The sequence below is a fragment of the Bactrocera oleae genome, chromosome 3, assembly GCF_042242935.1.
Source record: "Bactrocera oleae isolate idBacOlea1 chromosome 3, idBacOlea1, whole genome shotgun sequence".
Taxonomy (NCBI): domain Eukaryota; kingdom Metazoa; phylum Arthropoda; class Insecta; order Diptera; family Tephritidae; genus Bactrocera; species Bactrocera oleae.
The window spans coordinates 81599644-81622359 of NC_091537.1; the positions used below are offsets into that span (position 1 = coordinate 81599644).

Genomic DNA, 22716 nt, shown 5'->3' on the forward strand with positions numbered 1-22716 from the left:
TTCAAAACACTAAAATATTACTAATATTATATATTGTACTACAAACACAAAATAATAGAGAAAAAGTCGATAAAAAACCAAAAGAAAAAAATTTCAATGAGTTATTTGCGCTTTAATTATTTTGTTTTTAAATATTTGCCATATATTCTACATATTTGTTGTCGCGTAAAACATAAAAGCTAAAAATCCAACGCACCTTGCAATATCTCAACAAATTATACGCTTTTTATGTCATTATTTTTTTTTTTGCCCTTCTCTTCAATTGCTATTTATAATAACGCGAATAAATTAATATTTTATCAAGCGGGTCTTTTTTGTATAATTTAATTGTGTCTTTCAAGCGCGTTATTTCCCAACTAAGATCTGCTGTGGTTATTGTTTTTCAACATAGTTAGAATTCCTTTGTCACAAAGAGCAATTTGATAAAAAAAAAAAGACAAAATATAAATACAATGCTCGTCACCTTTTCGCGATAAATTGTGAGATCATCAACGTTTTGTGTAAATGTAAATACCCACATAACTTATACAGTGTGGGGCAATGAAACAAGAACACTATAGTTTAGTATTTATAATATGTCTTTAGAAAGTGTCTTAAGAACGAATATCATGAGAGCATAATATGATGTTATATAGACTCTTCAGATATGTGAATCAAACAAATTCCTCGCTACATAAATTTTTATTTGAAAAAGAGCATTTCAGGCTTAGTTCTCTGTTGGTGGTATCAGTTTTTGTGCAAGGAGTTACCAAGATATACAACATTATCTATTATTATAATTTCAACAAATTCCTCACTCCATAAATTTATATTCGAAACAGCTCATTTCAGGCTTAGTTCCCTGCCTTCTCATATCATGTGATGAGTGTTTGTGCAAAGACTTCGAAAAATATACATTTTTTTCTATGATTATCGAAGTCGTATAGAAAAAAACTTGTTTTCTGGCTTTTTCATTAGTTAAGAGCGCAGTAAATCTTTTAAAATAATCTAATATAACTTTTCACGTACATATGTATTCTGCGGATTAAGTTATAACTTTTTGAGCAAAATATCAAAAAATGGCAGATCCTCTTCTATTTTTCGTACCCTATTACTATGCATATGTAATTCTCCACCGGTTTATTATATTTAGTTTACATTGGTATGGTTGCTCTAGAAGTTAGAATCTTATTTTATTGCCCACTGTTGTTCTCTATTGTTCTAAAATACAGCATCTGATCAGTCATTGTACCCAACGCAACACCTTGTAGACGTAATTAGTACTTGAAAAGTTCTCATACATACTAATACATTAATAATTAAATAAACTTGCGCAATTGTCTACGAATAATTATTAACGCATTGCTAGTGTTTATGAGAATTTATTTACAATTACTGCAGCTGCAATTAATAAATATTATAAGAAAAATAAAACAAGAAAAAACGTTTATTCATTTGCCCCAAAGCAAAAATACCCTTCACAAAGTTTCTAAACAGGAGCGTTTTTTATTGTTCAGTTTGTATGGCAGTTATATGCTATAGTGGTCCGATCTGAGCAATTTTCTCTAAGATTATATCAGTGCCTTAGAAAATAATCAATGCCAAAGTTCATGAACATATCTCGTCAAATAGAAAAGTTTTTCATATAGGAATTTAATTTTGATCGTTCAGTTTGTGTGGCAGCTATATGCTATAATGGTCCGATATTGGCGCTTCCGACAAATATGCAGCCCCTTGTGAAGAAAAGGACTTGTACAAAATTTCAAATCGATATCTCAAAAACTGATGGTCTAGTTGGGCATATATACACACAGACGGACATGGCTAAATCGACTCACCTCGTCACGCTGATCATTTATATAGTATATACTTTATAGGGTCTCCGACATTTCTTTCTGAATGTTACAAACTACGTGACAAACTTAATATACACAGTTCAGGGTATAAAAACGCTGCTCACAGTAAATGCAAATCAAGCAAAATTAGCAGCGAAGAGTCTTTGTATATTGACTTGATGCTGTCATATTAATAAAAATTTAATTTGCTACAAAACGCCGGTGTGCCGCCTCAAACCAGACTGCCATAAATTTCCCGTGCAAATTACAAATATAGACACATGCGCCGTTATTCTGTCATTGCTGCGTTCATCGATACCTTCAAATGTCATTTTGAGGTTAATATTTGAACGAGGTGAAATTTTAACGGAGAAAAATGCAACAAAATTAAATGACTTACAAAAAAGAATAACAACAACAATAATAATAATAATAATAACAACAAGTGTCAAGTTATGAGAGAGCGGTAGCCACAACACTTAAATTGGTAAATTACTTCGCTTAAGTGACAGCGACTGGGTTATTCAAGTGTCACTTAAATATCAACGCTGAGCGCGGCCAAGTGTATATTCGCGGAACTATGTTTTGGTGTTTTTTTTTACTTACTCTTTCTAGTTTCGTAATTTATATTTTGCATTTTTTTTTATAATTTTTCCAGTTTCGCAATTTTTTTTTTCTATTATTTTTCCGTTTGTTATTTTTATTTTTAATTTATTTTTATATATTTTCCAGTTCGCAATTTTTTGCGATTATTTTTCCTGTTTCGCATTTTTTATTTATTCTTTTCCAGTTTCGCAATTTTTGGCTTTCGCAGTTTATGGCAAATTAGTTTTGTATTTAATGAGATGGAGCGCTTCTTACGTGGTACGAATACACACACGTGTATCCCGTTATTTGTGGTAGAAAGTGTAAAAATCCATTTGGCAAAGGAAATGAACTAATTTAGAATGCTATTGTTGTCGCTCTTTGATTCGCACACTTTCGAATTGTGCGCAAATAAGAGGTGTAGTAATGAAAATGTCAGCAATTGCGAAGGTTGCTGTAAAGATTTGTCAACTGGTAGTAAATACAATGTGTAACAAAATAGATTTGCCAAAAATATTAAAATTTTTTAGCTGCAAAATAATATTAGTTTAAAATATTTTAATTTTTTAGCCTACACAAACATTAAAATGAGTTTATTAGTGTTTTAACATATTGACTCTCTCACTTTTACGCTGCTTCTCTCTTTTTGTAATTTTCAGTCAATTTTTTTATATTTCTCTTTCTTTTGCTATGGCTATCTTTTTGTCCGCTTTGTTGCCATATACGCCTTTAACGTATCATTGACCTTTAACCCTATCCATTTTCGGAGTTCCTAAAGAATCATATATTTCTTGGATTGAGAGAAAGTAAAACTTTTATGACAGCACTCAAGTAATTTTTCTCACAATTGAAATTTAGCAGTTACAAAGCTAACGTAACCTCTATTTATATCATTCTTGAAGAGAATTTTATCAAATCGTTGAAGCTAGTACTATATTCTTTTTACAAAATCAACATCGAACTGCCAAACAACGTAGTCGTTGTCTACATTTTGGCGCTTTGCTATTAAAATTTGATTATATTACAGTCGACACTAAACTTATTATACTTTGGTAAATTTTCCGTACCGTCCGTCTTAGTTTCAATTTTGTTCAAAAAAATCGTAGCTAGGCCATATTTTACTTCCAAAATCTACCTTAAACTACCAAAAAAAGTAACCGTTGCCTACATTTCAGCGCGCTGTAATAAATACTCGCCGTTCTTACTAAAAGGTTTCCATATTAATGACTGAGTAGCTAATATAATAATTATATTTTAGCCTGAATAGGGTATATTAAGTTTGCCACGAAGTTTGTAGCACCCTAATAAAAACGTCGGAGACCCTATAAAGTATATATTTATATAAATGTTTAACATAACGAGTTGAGTTGATCTATGGTAGCTATGTTCGTTTGTTTGTATATACGCGAAACTATACCAATGAACCCAAAAAGCTCATTTCGGACCCAAAAGGCTGCTCATTGGTCGGAACTGCCGATATCGAAGCACTATAACATATTGTTGTTGTATTGAAAACTTTTTTATTTGTCGAAATATTTTCACGAAATTTGGCATGGATTACTATCTAAGGCTAAGCCAGAATCACCCAAGAAATTGTTCAGATCGTACCATAAACTGACCGATCAAAATCAAGGTCTTGTAAGGAATCTTTTGTATTTATGAAGGGTATTATACCTTCGTTGTAAACGAAATGAACGTTTTTTCTTGTTTGTAATAATTTTGTATTCTTTTTGTATTCTAACTTCTAAAAAGAGAAATTAAAAATAAATATTATATAATATCATACAAATTCCATAACTTTGGTGGTAACCTACGTATTGACGCCACATTTAATTACCATTAAAGGCACATCGTACCTCGCTTGTTAATTACAAAACTCAGCTGCATTCGTTATTTTGCCAGTGACATACGCATTTTGGTTGAATTTCAAGTAGCTTGTATTTGTAAACTTTGGCTATTTTTAAAATTCACCAACGGTCGTCGTCGTCGTTTGCCAGCAGTGTGTGTATCCTTCCTCTTCCGCTTGAATTTCGCATACGTAATGCAAATTTCATTGACACGCATTTTCCAAAATATATACAATACTTTTTGTATACAAATTGAAAATATATACATATATAGTATATACCAAAATTTAATGTGTAGACTCATATTATGTGGTAACTTAAATTGCTGACGGAAATGCTATTCGCCACTTTTGCAAATTCAATATTTAATTAGCTTGTCTAATTTCTTTTAAGCGTGTAATACTAAACGTCTTCCATTTCCTTATTTCTTTTGTAAATTCAATATTTAATTTTTCCTTTTCCTTATTTCTTTTGTGTACTTGCAGCAAATCAAAGATGAACTCGGTGAGGTCGTATCGGAAATGGAGGCGCTGGATGTGCCCGAAGATAATAAACATTCCAATAAAGAGAAACAAATGTCAATTGGGCGGAAAAAGTTTAATATGGATCCAAAGAAAGGTAAATAATAAATACGTGTTCTTAGTTCTACTGAAGCTTTATGATTTAATAGAAAGTAGTAGGTCGTAGTATTATGGGAAGTTTATGCGATACCTCAAGAGTTTCATTTAATAAATTCTAGGACGTTTCCATAAGTATTTAGTCTTAAAAAAAACCGAAAATTTTGAAAAAGATTTTTTTTTATTAATACGGCACGATAAGTACTTAGCCTACTGAATAAAATTTAATATTTTGTATAAAGTCGATTTCTTTTCCATTATAGTCTCCTTTTAGTCCTAAACACTTAAAGCAGCGATGTTCCACATTGTTTAATAAATCTCCGTGACGGCAATAACCTCCTTGTTCGACTAAATTTTCTGCATGGCGAGTAAGCTCTTCAACTGTAAGTCGCGGCGGCGATAGTGTGAGACTTTCGCACTCCACATTCTTTGCCTTTTCCGCAGCACTTTTGGCTGCTCCTAGGTGTTTGCTGCTTCCAATGGATCCATTTTTTTTTTCTAAACAATTTTAGATCTTCGAAATAACCGGGCTTGGTCGGATATAATCCAGGTCAATTCCAGTTACTTAGAACCAGTCGTTGCGGAATTTGTGGATCCAAGCTTCATCGGCGCTCCCAAAACGACGCAGAACCAACTTTCTTCATATACCGCTGTGAAGTGGTCATACAGTTGCGTCTGTTGTCTAGAGGGAGCGAATTCGGCACCTATCGCTTCACAACTTTCTCAAGTTTAAGATTTCATGTGAGCCACACGGTATTTTGAGATTCGTACTGTCTCAGATATTACTCGTGACTACAATCGGCGGCCTGCCAATAGGCCGTGGACATTTGTCTCGTTATTGTATGTACTAGCCGTTTTCATGGCACCTGGATTTGGCTCATCGGAAGCAACATTGGGTTAAAATTCGTTAAACCAATTTTGAGGGTCGCCATCGAAAGAGAAGAGTTTGTCGTATACAGAATTTAAGCACTCTTTGATTTCACTGCGCAAATTCCCTTCCAAATAGAAAAATCGATTCATCCACACACCCTCTTCCATACGACCTCTTTCGGCGGAAATTTGGTAAATTTTAGTATAGTTCTTTTGCGATAGTGGCGCATTCGGTCGGTGATTTTGAAGTCATATCGGTTGTAACACCCAGAAACTCTATAAAGACGAACTGAGTAGACTTATTCAAGTCCGTCTGTCTGTATATACACGAAACAGTCCTGTAGATTTTAAGAATTTTTGAACTGAAAATTATCACACGTCTTTTTCTTTACAAGAAGCTGCTCATTTGTCGTCGGAACCGCCAATATTGGACCACTATATAATATAGCTGTCATACAAATTGATCGATCAAAATCAAATCTTTATATGGAAAACTTTTTTATTTGACAAAATATCTTCATGAATTTCGGCATGACATATTGTCCAAGACAACGCTACAATCTCCGAATATATTGTTCAGATCCGAGCTCTATATCATATAGCTGTCAAAAAAACCTGTTCGATCAAAATCAAGTTCTTGTATCGAAAACTTTTTTATTTAAAAATATATCTTCACGAAATTTTGTATAGATTATTTTTTAAGGCAATGCCACAATCTCCGAACAGATTGTTCAGATCGGTTCACTATAGCATATATTTGCCATACAAACTCTCCGATTATAATCAAGATAAAGATCTTTTAATAACCATTTTTGTTGTAAGAAATGCCTCTGTGAAGGGTATATATATTCGGTGCAGTCGAAGTTAGCGTTTTTTCTTGTTTCATATAATATACTTTTTTTTTGTGTATATCTTACTTTGTACTTTTTCATTGGTTTTGTTGGCAAAAATAACCAACAAAAATTTGTTTAACTTTCTTCGCGTGAGCTCCTTTACAAGTTTTTTGAAGTTATGGGCCAATAGGAAATGCCTTAACCTATATAGAAAGGAATTACCCGTACACAGCACTAATGTGTATTTATAAACGCTTATTAATTGCTGCTGCTTTGGATTTCCCCAATACTAATAATAACCGAAAATAAAGTCCTTTGTGCTAAGTGTTAAATAAATGACAGCAAACGCAAAGAAAAAAAACACAAACAACAACAACAGTGGATGCAACTGCAATTAAGGCGTGTCACTCGCGCCTCTTTTACGCTTAAATATGCCGACACACGGCCAAACACACATGCATACATGCATGTCCATATCGTGTCTGGCTCTGTGTTCGGCCACTCGCCTGTTGGATTTACATACATGTATGTATGTATTTTTTGTAGCTGTTTCATTTTTGTATACGCTTCGTTTTTCGCTTACGATAATTTAATTTAATTAATTAGCCGCACATGCCACTTTTAAACACAAACGTCGTTCATTTTATATGCATATGCATATATATGTGTGTGTGTGTGTGTGTTTCGTGGCATTCGAGTAATGTGCCAATCCCTTCAAAATGTCAACGAACTGTCAAATTTGTCAGTCGATATACATTTAAAGTATTATTTGCTTGATTGCCGAGCAACACACTTCAATTATCTGACTACATCTGCTTTAAAGTTGCCACAGTTTGTGCGCTGTTCGCCTGAGAAACTAAATTTGCTTCCCGCTTTTTATACACTTCATTGCTGCTCGCCACTTCATCCCCCACATCTTGACATATGTCATACAATGTGATAAAATGTCATTAATTTGGTGATGCTTGATTTTTCTGCCGCTTTGGTACGACACTGAGAGCACCCTACGATAATTTCTCGACACAATTAGGGGGTGTGTTGAGTCTAAAGCGAAAAATTGCAAAATGAAACGATTAGTGGATCAAAGCGCCGAATGCCTCTGCATTGATCTTTTATACTCTCGCAATATTTTGCTCAGTGTATTATAGTTTTGTTAACCTAATGTTGTTTGTAAGGCCGGACTGGTGCGGATTTGACCATTTAAAGCGCAAACTGAATCGATTAAAGTTTTATTCCTAGATTGGTACCTTTTCTATGTTTGTTTTAAGTTTGATCTCCATATGTCCATTAGTGTGTGTTTTACTCATAACAAAAAACCTGAATCTTTTGTAAAAACGAGATCGAGTAGAGATCGCAAAATAGATGCTTGGCAACGTAGTTAGGACTCTACATTTATCAAAAACTTTTGGTTTTTTTGTTTTCTCAGTCCGGGTCATATTTGACTAGATGTATTGTATATGAGTATATAGAGTAGGATGAAAAAATAATTTCCCAAAGATCACTGCGGACTCAAGAGGCTCCTACTTAACCTTTATATCCCGCTTCAAATTGTCTGCAACATGGGGTCGGAAATTCCGGCTTACCTGCTTCTGGATTGCATAGCGATCTGCGATGCAGAAATAAGCTCCTTGACTCCACATATCGGAATAAGATATATACAGTACCTCACTGGCGTATAGCAAGATATTCAAATTTCTCGACCTGCTATTTGACCTATTTGAGTCTTCTTCAAAACGAGGAGGGCACAATAGACCTCATTAATATTATGTTTTATTCTATCCGTTCGTGTGAATATAAATCGGTAAAAAAAAAGATTACAGCGGGCGTGGCACTGCCTACTTTTAGAATAAATCGCATATCTCAGCAACCGCTCGACCAATTTCAACCAAATCCGGTTTATAAAATGAAATTAGCATCCTTCAGTTACAGTTTGATGAATATAATATAAAGATTTTCGACCATCCGATTGATATATAACGATCAATATATGTGATATTGTAATGAAGGGAAACGTATATATGTATTTATTTGGACATAATATGGTTCACCGTTGCATATTATGGAAATCGGTTCAGACCGTCCGATTCCATTTCCTAGATATATGAATTCTTCCCTTGATTGCAGCTGACTTTTAATTTATATACCCAATATATGCTATTATATACTTCGATCCTTGGCAATTGTTGCAGTATAAAATTTTCGGCTGCAGCCGAACTTAGCACTTTCCTACTTATTTTTATTTTTTTTCATAATAAATATGCCATAGAGACAGCAATTTGTTCAACAATTTAAACACAATTGTCACTCTGTGAAAATGAGCGGTTCTCCATAACCTAAAATATATGCGCACTGATTACCAGCGAAACGCCGCATTCTCTAAATGTCGCGCATTAAAAATATGGACACACATATCTACATACTTACATTTGCGGTAAATGCTGACGCACCTCTTTTTCAACGCCACTTAAACGCTCCAAACCGACAGTTATCAGCGTAACCACAATTTCCAAACAATGAAAAGCATAACAACATAACCTAAGCCCGTGCAGCAACGATTGTAACGGTTATACTTTTGCATTTTGCGAAATCGTCACTAACTATTATTATTATTATTATCATAATAACCGCCGTCAGCCATCCATCACCGACACGCACGCTACCACAAACAAGTATATATATATATCTGATAGGTGCTTGGTCGGGGGCGGGGGCCACACGTGCAGCGCAAACATACAACGTTGCTTTCGTCACTCATTTAATTGCCGCAAATGCTTCACTGGCTGTCGGCATGTCTGCTCATTCATTTTGTTGCCATTTGTAGAGCGTTCCCCGTGCGCACCTCGACCGCCGCCAGCGCACAGCCGTCAGTTCACAGTCAACAACTCACCTTAAATACTCATATGTTGATTGCTCTGTAGTTTTTATACATTTGTATATATTTATGTATATGTTTGCCACTAATCTCTCTCTCTGTTTGTTTACTTTGTTGTCTGCTTCCAAAATCTAGATTGGATTATGTGGTCGCTCTTGTGTTGATTTATACAATTCTGCATTTGATTGCTCTTTTCCAGTTTGCATACAATTTCAGTGTTTTCAAAATTCTTTCACCGCTGTTTTGAGTGTGTTTTTTTTCGATTTGGTTTTCTGATATTTTCATGTACTCCTCTCCAACTGTGTGAGGATTGTTTTTTCTTGAAATATGTCCTGTAATGTGCTTGATAAGTGCCTGGAGAGTATGTGTACACATAATATTCGCATTGCTCTTAATTTTCTTGAAATGTGCTGCTGTTCTTAGTTTGAAGCTTAAATATGTATACAGACCACGATATTATGGTTCCAAATGCAAACCGCTAAAGTCGCTTCATTGCAAAACTCCGTTGTGACTTTAATTTCATATTTCCTAGAGATTCACTGTATTAAATTTCATTTTACAAAACTTAGAAAATTATTGAAAAATTCAAATACCAAAAATCGAGTATTAGACGTCGAAAGAATAAGATCTAAAATATCCATCAAATCTGGTTTCCAAGATATTTTAGATCTTATTTTTTCTTCTTAAACGGACGGTCTTGTTTATGTAACAGTAAAAAAGATATATAAGAGGAGTACTGCTGCAGACATTGTTCTAGGTCAAAAAAAAAATAGACAAGATCAATTTCTTTCGCTTTGGGGAACAAAGCTGATAGTTTTCGTAACTGTTGATAAAGCTTAAACCTTCTTCAACGAAACCAGAGAAGTACTTGGAGTTTTCAGTAGTAATACATTCCGTTAATTGTAGATCGTCTGGTCTTTTTAAAGTTCCCCAGCAAAATATCATGCCGCCACAACTGTGTTATATTTTTAAGCATTCCAATATAAATCGTGTATCATTCTACCTTTTGTTTATTAGAACTATACTAAGTGTAAACTAGGGTTTAGATAGACTGTCGGTCCTTGCAAGTATCGTCTAGTGTCCTAGAGATATTAAGCTTAGCTATCTGCGCATATACAGAATTTAATAAGAGGCATTTCCACTTACAAAGCATTAATATACACGCCCTTTTATAATTTTTTTTTTTGTTTGAAGAGGCATTTTATTTTATAATTAAATAAAAAATATGCATTTGTAGAATTTAATGTACTTTCCCTGATTAATTTTAAAAATTTTTGGATTCCCATGTTCCCGTAGCCGAACTTCAAGCGGAGCTCCGAAAATAGGAAAAAAGTGTCAGGCGGTGAGCAAGATTTTTCTGCTTAAAATTATCAGAAATCCAAAAACCAAAATAAATTTGTTACTATTAAAGTTGATTACAGATAATTATGGAGGGATTAGTCAAAATTTTGTTTGACAAAACGGCGGTTTTCCCAAAAAGTGTCGGTTATTGTGAAAAACATACACTTCAGAGTGAAAATTATAGTCAAAATATTTTTTCGATCATTACCAAACAAATATAGCTGAGAAAGGCCGTGTGAAAATTACAAGCCGATTGGTCCTGTCGTTTTGGAGTTTTTTCCAGCCGTTTGGAGATATTTTACGCACCGACTCTGAAAACAGTGTTTCCAGGGCAAACGGTGCTTAAAGTTTTCGAAACCGATTACACTCAATTAAAAAATTCATACAAATATGTACATATCTCCGTAATTATTTGCCGGATAAACTTAAAATTTTCGGAGAATATTCTCAAATATATGTACATTTGGTGTATATACAATTATTATTTGAAATTCAATTTGGTGTATATAAAATTATTATTGAAAATCACACATTCAGTGATATAAGCACTTAACCCAATCTGAAAGGATTCAACAAGCAGTTGCTGTTATTGTTGTCGTTCTTGTGATCCATTAAGATCATACATTTAGAGAGAAATTTGTTCAGAAAACCCTCCTTATCTAAATATAAATTTTCAGTTTTCCGATTTCATAGGTGCGATTGTTTTAGGAATGATCAAGTAAACCCTAAAAAATGATTAATTTGAAGACCTACATACAAGTATATTCATCGAATGATGTGATTACGTTATTTTTATTATATTCGAAAAATGTGAAATTTCCTACAAGGTCTTATCTCTTTTCCATATTTGCTATGTCTACTTACCATATACTTTTGTTATATTTACTCACTGTCCATGCTGTGCCCATAGTATTCATGTTGGACACACCTTCGCTTACTGGTGTATACATATCAAGAACGTAATTGATGCTGTGTGTACAATTCACTTGCAATACACAACTTGATTTCAAGTTGTCATTGACGTATGTAAATATACGATCATACATAGGTATAACAATCGTTTGTCTTATTTTGATTTATCTGTGTTTTTGTTTGTTTTTATTTTTATTTTTATGTTTTCTTTTTTACTTTTTTTTTGTATTTTTTTCGTTTATGCTCTTTGGTTGTTGTATTGCATTTGTCAAATAATATCCGGTTAATGCAGAACTATCGATATTGACATAAGCAAACCTATTTTCCAGTTGTTGTTATCTTTATAAAAAAATTTTTTTTTTTTGTTAGTTCTCAACCTTTTTTGTGTGAGTTCTCAAACCAAAATGTTTCTTTTTAAAGTTATTTTGTTATTGTCACGCTGTTCGGCGAAAGATTGTTAAATATGAAGATATTTTTGCTGATAAAATAAATTCTCAAATCAATAATATTTTATTATTATTATTTTTAGGTTATGCTATTATTTGTCTGTATATACGCGATCTAGTTGCTTAGTTTTTGAGATATCGGTCTGAAATTTTGTACATGTCCTTTTCTCGCCAAGAAGCTGCCCATTTTTGTCTGAACCACCTATATCGGACCAGTATATAATATAACTACCCTACAAACTGATCAATAAGAACCAAGTTCTTGGTATAGATTATGGTCCAAGGCAAGGCTACAATCTCCGAACAAATTTTTTAGATCAGACCACTATAGCATATAGCTGCCATACAGACTGAACGATGAAAATCATGTGTTTCAAAGGAAAACTTGTTTATTTGACGAGATATATTTAGGAAATTTGGCATGGATTATTTTCGAAGCCAATGCTACAATATCTGAACATATTGTTCAGATCGGACCAATTTAGCATATAGCTGTCATACAAACTGTACGATCGAAATAGAGACAAGGATTTTTTCATAGTTTTTTTTTTGCTATAAGAAATGCACTTGTGAAAGATATTATAGCTTCGCTGTAGCCGCAGTTAACATTTTTTCTTGTTTTAGGTTATGTTATTGCCTGTTTGTTATAGAACGTTGTGTATGACATACCTATAATGTTTTTAATTGAGAATTTTGGGTAGGTCTTCTGTAAATATACGATCGATCGTGATTATAAGATCTGCTCACTGCTTAGACACTGTCGATATTTTCCTTTCTCTTCTTTTTTTTTATTAATTTAAGTATTTTTGAATGTTTTAATCCTTGACATTCCGGCATATTGCGTTCAAAATATTTTAATATAAAAACTTCAATAATCGAATCAATATTTTTATTCAACAGGTATTGAATACTTAGTGGAAAATCGCCTGCTTAGACACGACCCCCAAGATGTTGCGCATTTTCTCTACAAAGGCGAAGGTCTTAATAAAACCGCAATCGGTGAGTTAACTAAAATACCATACAAAATCTTCCAATAACTAATAACTCAAAATATATACCACACAGGTGACTACTTAGGCGAGAAGAACGACTTCAATGAGGACGTGCTGAAAGCATTCGTAGCGCTACACGACTTTACGAATCTAATATTGGTGCAAGCTTTAAGACAATTCCTGTGGTCATTTCGGCTTCCGGGTGAGGCGCAGAAAATCGACCGTATGATGGAATGTTTCGCGCAACGCTATTGCCAACTAAATCCGGATATATTCACAAATACCGATACGTGTTACGTGCTAAGTTTCGCCATTATTATGCTCAATACATCGCTGCACAACCCATCGGTGAGTAAAGTTCGCGGAGAGAGGGTGGAGGAGGCATATAAGCAGGTATATGCCGTTTAAGCGTGCTGCCTGCGTCTGCATGCACAAATTATTTGCTGCGAGCGGAAATCAATTAAGTGAAATAGCAAAAAACGAACAATAACAAAAAGAGCGAACCAAAAAGCGATGCTGCAAAAATTGCAGTACTTAACAGCTAAATGATTTTATGCTTTTCTGCTATTAAGCACGCTTCCGATCACATACTGCGCGTGTCAAAGTATATACATATATATATTTTTTTTGGAATTTTTTTTTTACATTTTATTTTTGTACCCTGAACTGGGTATATAAAATTCCCACGAAGTTTATAACACTCAAAAAAAAAATACGTTGGATACCCTATAACATATATACATATATCCAAATGACCAATGTGACGGACTGAGTCGATTTAGCCATGTCCGTCTTTCATTTTGTCTGTCTGTTTGTATATAGTAAGTAACTAGTCCCGAAGTTTTTGAGTTATCGCTCTGAAACTTTGCACAATTGATTTTCTCTTTTATTTGTCGGAACAACCGATATCGGACCACTATAGCATATAGCTGCCATAGTAACTAACCGTTCAAAATCCAGTTATTGTTTGGAAGTTTTTTTTATTTGACGACTGACCAGCTGACATATAAACTGACCATCAACGATCAAGGAAAACTTTTTTATTTGTGAAGGGTATTACAGTTTCGGCGCAACTGAAGTTGACGTTTTTTCTTATTTTATATATATATATATATTTTTTGTAATATTTATAGCTCAGGGTTTGTCGGACACTGGCGCGCCCCAAGCTGTCTAAACAATTTGTCGAATTTTTCGCGTAATTCAAAAAGCTCTTTTTGTTGCTGCTATCTACAGCGTTCTATGCATATTCATTGCATTTGGCATGCACGCTAATAGCAGGTGGCCGCCACTGACACTGTCAGGCTGTTGCAACTGCTGATGCAACTTATTTATTTCTTTACAAAGTCGGTAACATCCGTCTCAGTTAGCTTGCTGCTCTTGATCATCACTGTTTTTTTTTTCTTGTTTTTTTTTGGTTTGTTGTTTGGCATAATTTAGTGCGAAACGGGCATTTACACTTCACACTGCCACCATTATCCACCCACCAACACCGCGCCCAGCAATTTGCTCATTTGTTTTCATTAAAACACCATGTAAACGGCTCTAATTGTTTGCAGCTTGTTGTTGTTGTTTGCCTGAATGATCTCATTTGTTTTGAGTAATTGCTTAATTCTAAAAATAGGTCAAGTATAATTTGAAAAGTATTTTACACATTTTACATTTGTCTTACATACACATCATACAATACATATATATATATATATTTGTGTGTATGTTGTTTTTTGTTGAGTTTTCGCAACTGTTACAACTTAGATTTTAAAATACCGCAAATGCTCTTAATTAATACGATTACTAACTATAATAAGTAGATGCATGAATCCGTTTTTATGGGTTTACTTGTCGCTCGAAGGGGGCAATGACCGCCATACTAGCGCTTATAAATCGTGAAAACCTTTTTTCATTTAAGCAAATTTAATGCTAATTTAGTATATATGCATATATGTATGTATGTATATACATATGTATGTAGCAGAGAGACTGAAAAGTTCGCGAATACTTTTGCTATAAATATAATTTTTTTTTTGGCAATTTTCGAAATTACATTCGCTACAATCTCCATTCAAATTGTTTAGATCGAAGCACTATACTAGCATAGAGCTGTAAACGGTATTAAAGCTTCGGTACAGCCGAAGTTGACGTGTGTTTTTTTTTAATATTATACTTTAAACCTTTAATTCTCATATATTGTTTACAATACTAATTTTCCTCTCCATTTCTTTAGGTTAAAGACAAGCCCACCGTTGAGCATTTCATTTCAATGAATCGTGGCATTAACAATGGCGGTGATCTACCCCGCGGCCTATTGGAATCCCTTTACGAATCAATACGAACGGAACCATTTAAAATACCACAAGACGATGGTAATGATTTGATGCATACATTCTTCAATCCAGACAAGGAGGGCTGGCTGTGGAAGCAGGGTGGACGGTAAGTCACAAACTCCATTAACTTTGCTTATTATTTATCAATATGTAGTGTACGAAATCACATATATAAATATGCATAATACTCAATCAGTTACACACAACCGGTTTTAAGGCTATAGTTAATTAAAAATAATTTTAGGTATCAGAAAAATAATTTCAAAGTGAAATTGCTGCTGAAAACGGCTAATAATTTAAATTATTCTGAAATAATATCTTTTTTTTTTTTATGTTTTATACCTTATTTTAAAATTTTTACATGTACTTTTTTTATGAATTGTGAGCTTAGTTTTGGCCATATTTTCGTACTCCACAAATGACCATTCATTTAAACCTTATATTATTATTTTTTTTTTTTAGGTATAATCTAGTATTATTTATTTGTTATTAATTTTATTTAAAATTACTTTTGCTTTTTATCATCGAAAATTATTATTATTTTTTTTTTACATTTCGAATGTTAAGTATTTATCCAAAGCAGTTATTTCGTACCTAACCTAAATGTTTAGTTTTGACATTTTGAATATTTGTTCGCATAGCATGTTCGAAATCCCATGTGTGACGAAAATGTCTTTAGATAAAATTATATCTGCAACAGCGCTTAAAATTTAGGACTGTTGCAGGCTTTACTTGTGGCTTTTTGTACTCCAGTACTGTTAGAGGGGTCAATGTCGTTCTCTAAATTTTTTGTCGACATTCGTTAAGCGTTTCCAATCGGAGGCAAATATTTTTTGCAATTTTTTGCCGCAAAAATTGATGTTGAAATTTCTGTCAACATTAAAGGATCGCCCTAATATATTTTAATATTTTGAGGACTTGAACTTTTATCAAAATTTTGTATGTTGTTGTTTTAACATGACATATTTCTCTAACTATTTCGACATTCGTGAAGCGTCTCCAATCGGAAAATCAACTTACGAGTTATGCAATTTTCTGTCGAAAAAATTATTGCTGAAATTTCCGCCAAAACATTCGCGGATCACGCTAATATATTTTAATATTTTGGGGGACCTGAACTTTTTTCTATACTATACACATAACAACCCTTATCTGGGTCAATTTGCTCGAAGGTTTCGCTCTCTGAACCTACGGTATATAATGGTCAATATTTGAGCGAACTTGGCTCTGAAAAATCACCTCACAAAATGCGTTACTCTTTCGGAGATGGCCTCTTATTGTCGATTAAAGCGCATATGAAAAATGAAAAGGGTTCGCCCCAACATCAAAAGTTTTAAAATTCAAAAATGAGTATATAATATTTTTTAGTCGCTAAATCACGATGTGAAGTGCTAGTAACATTTACAAAAGAAGTTCTTTAATTTGAAAGTGAATTATATTATTTTTTGGCATTATTTCTTTACTGTTACGTTTATAAGTTATTAAAATTCAAATCAAAATTACAAAAAAAAAATATTAATATAATTTTCGAAATTAAATAATACAAAATAAACTTTATTATGGATCAAGTGTATTTACAAGTTTTTAAAACGAGAAGCGAGCAAAAAACAGCAGCAAAAATGGTTAAAGAAAGTAATTGGATAAAAAGGAAATTTGGATTAGAATAAGAATTTGGATAAGAAGCAAAAGTGGATTAGGATAAAAATTTGGTTAAACAAATTATTGCAGCATTTGAAAACACTAACATAAACGCATGCTAATACTCATACATACATATATACATAAGTTGATAAAGATCTCTAGCACCTACATAATAATTATACCTAAGGGAAACTGGTTAAGCCGGCACAACTGATTAATAATCTCTTGATGTTGCAGTTATAAATCGTGGAAGCGACGCTGGTTCATATTGAATGACAATTGTCTGTACTACTTTGAGTACACAACGGATAAAGAGCCCAGAGGGATCATACCACTGGAAAATATATGTGTGAGTAATGAAAAACATATTTCATTTATTTACTGTTATTTGTAATGTGCATATATATATTTCTTTGGCAGGTACGTGAAATACACGATCGCAGCAAACCGCATTGTTTTGAACTGTTCGCCACCGGTGGCGCTGATATTATTAAAGCTTGTAAGACTGACTCCGAGGGAAAGGTGAGTGGCATTGATTATATATAGAGTCATAGCTTATATATTTATGGCTTATATATATATATTAATTGTATATATTACTGGTTATTTACACATATATTTACACTTGCAGGTTGTGGAAGGCAAACATACGGTTTACCGCATGTCGGCGGCAACTGAAGAAGATCAACAAGAATGGATCAAACGTTTAACACAGTCGATTAGTCATAATCCCTTCTACGATATATTAGTACAAAGAAAAAAGAAGGCGCTTAGCAAAAGTTAGTATCGGACGACGGACAAGCATGCAATGTTGACAATCCAAATGATGGATCTCAGTGCGCCTCGCCACCGTAAGAGCGAGGAAGTGAAACAGTGTCAAAGCCGTCGTCAATGTCAACGACAACAACAACGCCAACACAGTCGTGTACGTGGCATGCGCCGCCGCACAAACAGCCGCAATGTTAGGTAGAATGTTTGCGTGTGACACGCTGCGGCTGTAAGGAGTTTCAAGGATATTAAAAAAAGACTGTGCCTGTGTTTGCGGCATGAAGCCAAAGGCGCTCATATTTATGTTATGTCGTCTGTTGCTAATAACGGCATTGCAGTGATGCAGCGGCATACACGCTACAGTGTCTAGGCATAACTTGGGGAAAATATTCGTAGAGCAAAGGCTGTTGTGACGCGTGTCTTTTTTTTCAACTTCTAACCTAAAATACTGTACTATATACAGATATAGTATGTTTGTATGTCTCACTGAAACCCAGCTGTAGTGTAGTGTATATTGAAAAGAAAAAAATTGTAGGTGAACGATGTAATTTGTAATTAATAGTCTATAAATAGTTTATTGAGCTTGTCGATCATTTGTTCGTTTTCTAATGTCCTATGAATATTGAATTGTAACTACTTGATCGCGCACAAAACGCAGTTGTCTTTATTGTTGTGATATAATTTTTAATTTATGCTTAAAATTTGTATTGTATTTAAAAAAAAAATTGTTTTTTTGTTAAATCAATTATGGGAGCAAGAAAAAAGCTAAAAATAATATAATTTCGAATTAGTAACATTTAATATTAATGTCAAGCAAACTACTTATGTATATGGAAAATATATCCAAACACTGCTTATTAATGTTATATATAGTATATTAAGATGTTCGTTGTTTACCATAATGATTTGCGAAAGTCGGCTGATGTATCAGTTTTTGCACTAAAACAAAGATCCAAAGTAAACAAGCGCTTTAATTTCAATTTAAACCGTGTTGATATTTTATTGTATTTCTTTCCCATACAATTGAAATACATTTCTTTATATTTTGCATTAAGCAAGTAAAGCTACAACTTTGAAAAAGGGTTTTTCTATTACAAATTTTCTTGCTCTAAAAAAAAGATTCTAATTTTTTTTCCATTAAACAACTTCTTTAAAAGTTATACGCAGTCAAAGTTATACATTAAATGTACTGAGCATTCACACGGGTGACTTGTGTATACTGTGTTGCTCATACGACATGGTGTACTGTATGAATACATTACATATTTAAGGCATAATTTTAACTTTTTTATAAAAAAAAAATTATTAAGACTTTTTTTCAGCGCGTAAAATTTTGAATTAGAATTTCATACTTTTAAAGTTATAGGTTTATTTTTTTTGGATAAAAAAAATTATCAAAAACTAGTAAAATGTTTTCAGTACGGTTAAAATTGAAAATAAAGCGGTTTTTTATATTGCATCCTTATTTTTAGAGCAAAAGCTAAAATTTAAAGGAGCGTTTGCAAAAAAATTCAACTTGGAACATAACGGACACCCTTGTGCTACTATATATGTATACACAGCAACATATCGTGCGAAAGCTGGACCTAAACAGCTACCTTATGCGTAATTAAGTTAATTTTATGTAAATCAAAGAATTGTAATTAATTGTATAGTAATTAGGGTTCTGTTACACACACACACATACATGTATGCATGTTTTGTAAAAACAACAAACAGAATAAAAGTAATGCTCAGCAATAAATCTAGTTAGACATGTACACACATGCCACATTATAGGGCGTGTATGTATGTGTTTGTATATATATAAAAATATATAAAGAAAATTTCCTTAAAAGTGCTCGAATAGTCTACCTTATAATTAAACATATGTATGTATTTAAGTAATATCAAAAAGTAAAAAAAAAAAACATTAAAAACAAGAAATGATAGAAAAAAACCGAGTGAAGGAAACAAAAACAAACAAGAAAAGGCAACAAAAAAAAAACAAGAAAAGGGGAAAAAATCAAGAAAAAACCACACAAAAAAAAAAAAATAAAACAAGGAAAGGAAAAGCCAACAAAAAAGCGAAACACGTCAACCAGTCAAAGAAAGTTCTTCCAAACATTGATATTAAAACGCGTAAACCACATGCTACTCATATAAGTTAGCAGTAAGGCATAGTTGCAGCGGCATATACTAAAAATTTGTAAATAAACTACATTATTACTTTACTTTACTTCGCATATTAGCCATCAATTTACGCATGCGCATGCAATTTTAGGTGCTGCTCAGCGCGAAAATCGCATTTAGTTGCCACGCGTATTTAAATTAAATAACCAAAGTCGCTTGTAGCATGCTATATATAAATATTTACATTTTAAAATTTAATATTTGAAAAAAAAAATTGAAATTTGAAATTTTATAAACACAAACATTTCCGTGATGATATAATATTATGAGCAGCTTTTTGTGACATAATATGCAAAAACTAAAGTGTGGTAGCTTTAAATATATACTCTTTTGTTGAACAAAATGCGGCTACTTGCTGTTAAGCGCCTATTTTTGTTCGCAAGAAATTTGTTTTCGGTAACTGGGAAGCATCTGCTCATGTTGAAGAGAGATAGAGCATAATAATAACTTTTTTTCGCTAGCTAGCTTGTCGCTTTTCGTCAGCAATAAATTTTGTCAAAGCATAATGAAGAAAGAGTTTTTTTAAAATGGCAAATATAAATTAAAAACATGTACTAGGGATTTATTTTTGTTTATAAGAGATTTAGCCAGGGTTGCAAATAATGCGTTGAGAAAATTATTGATTAAACATTTGAATTAAATTTTTTTTTGTTGCTTTGTAAACCCGAAAATTTTAATTAAAAAATTAAATTTAATTATTAGTACCAAGTACCAATCCCGAAATCGAAATTAAATTTTTTACCCAACTTCTTGCATAAAATACTGAAAATGTAATTGTTAATCCGTAACTGGGCTTAAAAAAGAAAATCTAATATTTAAACCAAAACTTTTGAATTACAAAATTCGCGATCCTGGTGATAATATAATCGTTTCTCTGCATTAACAACAAATGTAATCAAATTGCTGTGCAAAAAAAAAATTATTTTTAAGTAAGCTAAAAAATTCTTTATACCGAAATTTACTTTAAAAAACGTTAGAATTTCATTAAATTTATTTTAAAAATATTTATTACAACAAATTTCATATAAACAACAATAAATTACTAGTATTTGCATTTTCACTCCAAAAAAAAAAAGTAAAACTTTGAAGCAAAATCGTCCAAAAGTCACGTTAAATATTCTTATATAAGAAACCGCCCACATAACAATAAATACAACATCACAACGAATGAATATACAACAAAATTTGCTAAAGCTTATGGTTACAAAAAAATAGAACACCGATTTTTCTCAATGTATTTTGGCGTAAGCTTGATTTGCCTGTAAAACGTATGTCTATATATACATATATAATTAAATATTTATGTATAACGAAAAATTAGCGCTTTATACAACTTTTCAACGATTGCAATATTATTTTATATAAATTAGTTTAGTTAGCGTATGCATGTAATATTTTTCAAAACTGTCTCCAAAAAAGCTTGCTTGCTTTGGAGTGTTTCTCCAACTACTTACTTTTTTCCTTAAAAATGTGTGCGTTATATGTACATATGTATGTACGTAACTCATATATATATATATATATATATAGTGTATTCGTCTTACATGCATACACACATACATACTTACACAAATATTAAGACAAACGTGTTTGTATTATACACCATAAATAGAATTTGTATGTAGGTATTATAGTGTAGTGGATAGAATAGTGAGTATTTGTTTTGTATCAGCTTTTGTCGTGAATTGTATTATATACTATAATTATTATATATAAAGAAAATATACAAATTAAATGTGTAATATATAGCAGAAAAATAAATAAAAAATATGATAAATATAAAGAATAATAAAAAAGTGCATTTCGAATGGAAATTGTAATTGAATTAATCGTGTTTTATTTCAAATATTATATTATAAAAACAAATACCATGTGAGTCGTTTAAAATGTGTAACTGTCATAAAAATGTATATATAAAAATAAATAAATATATTTTATAAAAAAAAAAAAAAATACAAATTTACAAAGATTACAAAACTCGACAATCATTTAAAACTTCGTAAGTTAGGTGCCTCGATTTTTTAAGTAGCACACCCAGTGGGATAGCCCAAAAAATTGTGATTTTTAAGAATTAAAAAAAAAATTGTGTTTTGAGTGTATATTTATACATATTTTAGGTAAACATAGTAAAATTAAAAAAAAAAATTTAAATTAAAAAAAAAATTTTTAAATATTAAAAGAAAAAATATTTTTCGAGTTGACGATGCAATGATTCCGGACTTCTTCGTGGATAAAACCTAAAAAATTAACAATTTTCAACTAACACATATTTTCGGTACAATGAGCTACGGTCGAAAAAAAAACAAAAAATGGGTAAAATGACGGCGTTTAAAAAAAAAGTATTGTACAATGTTATACAAAATTTAGGTCAATATTATTATTTGGATATACAGAACGTAAAAAAAAATTTGAATAGTGAACGAATCATTTATCTCCGCGAAATAACTTAAGAAAATTTGGAAACTGTAGTTTTGAGAACAAAAAGCTTTTAAAGATAAACTGATGAAGCTGACTAAACTAAGCGGCTAAATTTTAGAAAGCTGTAACTCAAAATAATGAGGAACTCTTTGAGCTATCGATTTTAAATTTAGTATATTACTGATATACTATGCCTATATCTATATAGCTTATAGAATTATGAAAAAAACCGTTTTTTTATTTCACTGGGTGTGTCCCTTAAAATGT

General features: G+C 32.3%; 1 protein-coding gene across 3 annotated transcripts in view; it reads left to right on the top strand.

The window, feature by feature from the left end:
* step (cytohesin steppke) overlaps nt 1–21856 on the top strand; it is a 112834-nt gene extending 90978 nt beyond the window's left edge. For 2 of the 3 annotated variants that reach the window (XM_036370623.2, XM_070107024.1), the window contains 7 exons: nt 4732–4864; nt 13038–13136; nt 13203–13477; nt 15351–15556; nt 17329–17440; nt 17512–17613; nt 17723–21856. In XM_036370623.2, coding sequence (XP_036226516.1) covers nt 4732–4864; nt 13038–13136; nt 13203–13477; nt 15351–15556; nt 17329–17440; nt 17512–17613; nt 17723–17875 — 1080 coding nt within the window. In that variant the 3' untranslated portion in view covers nt 17876–21856. Of the gene's footprint in view, nt 1–4731; nt 4865–13037; nt 13137–13202; nt 13478–15350; nt 15557–17328; nt 17441–17511; nt 17614–17722 lie in introns of those variants that run through there. The other variant, XR_004978065.2, reaches the window with a different exon arrangement.
* The last annotated feature ends 860 nt before the right edge of the window (nt 21857–22716 follow it).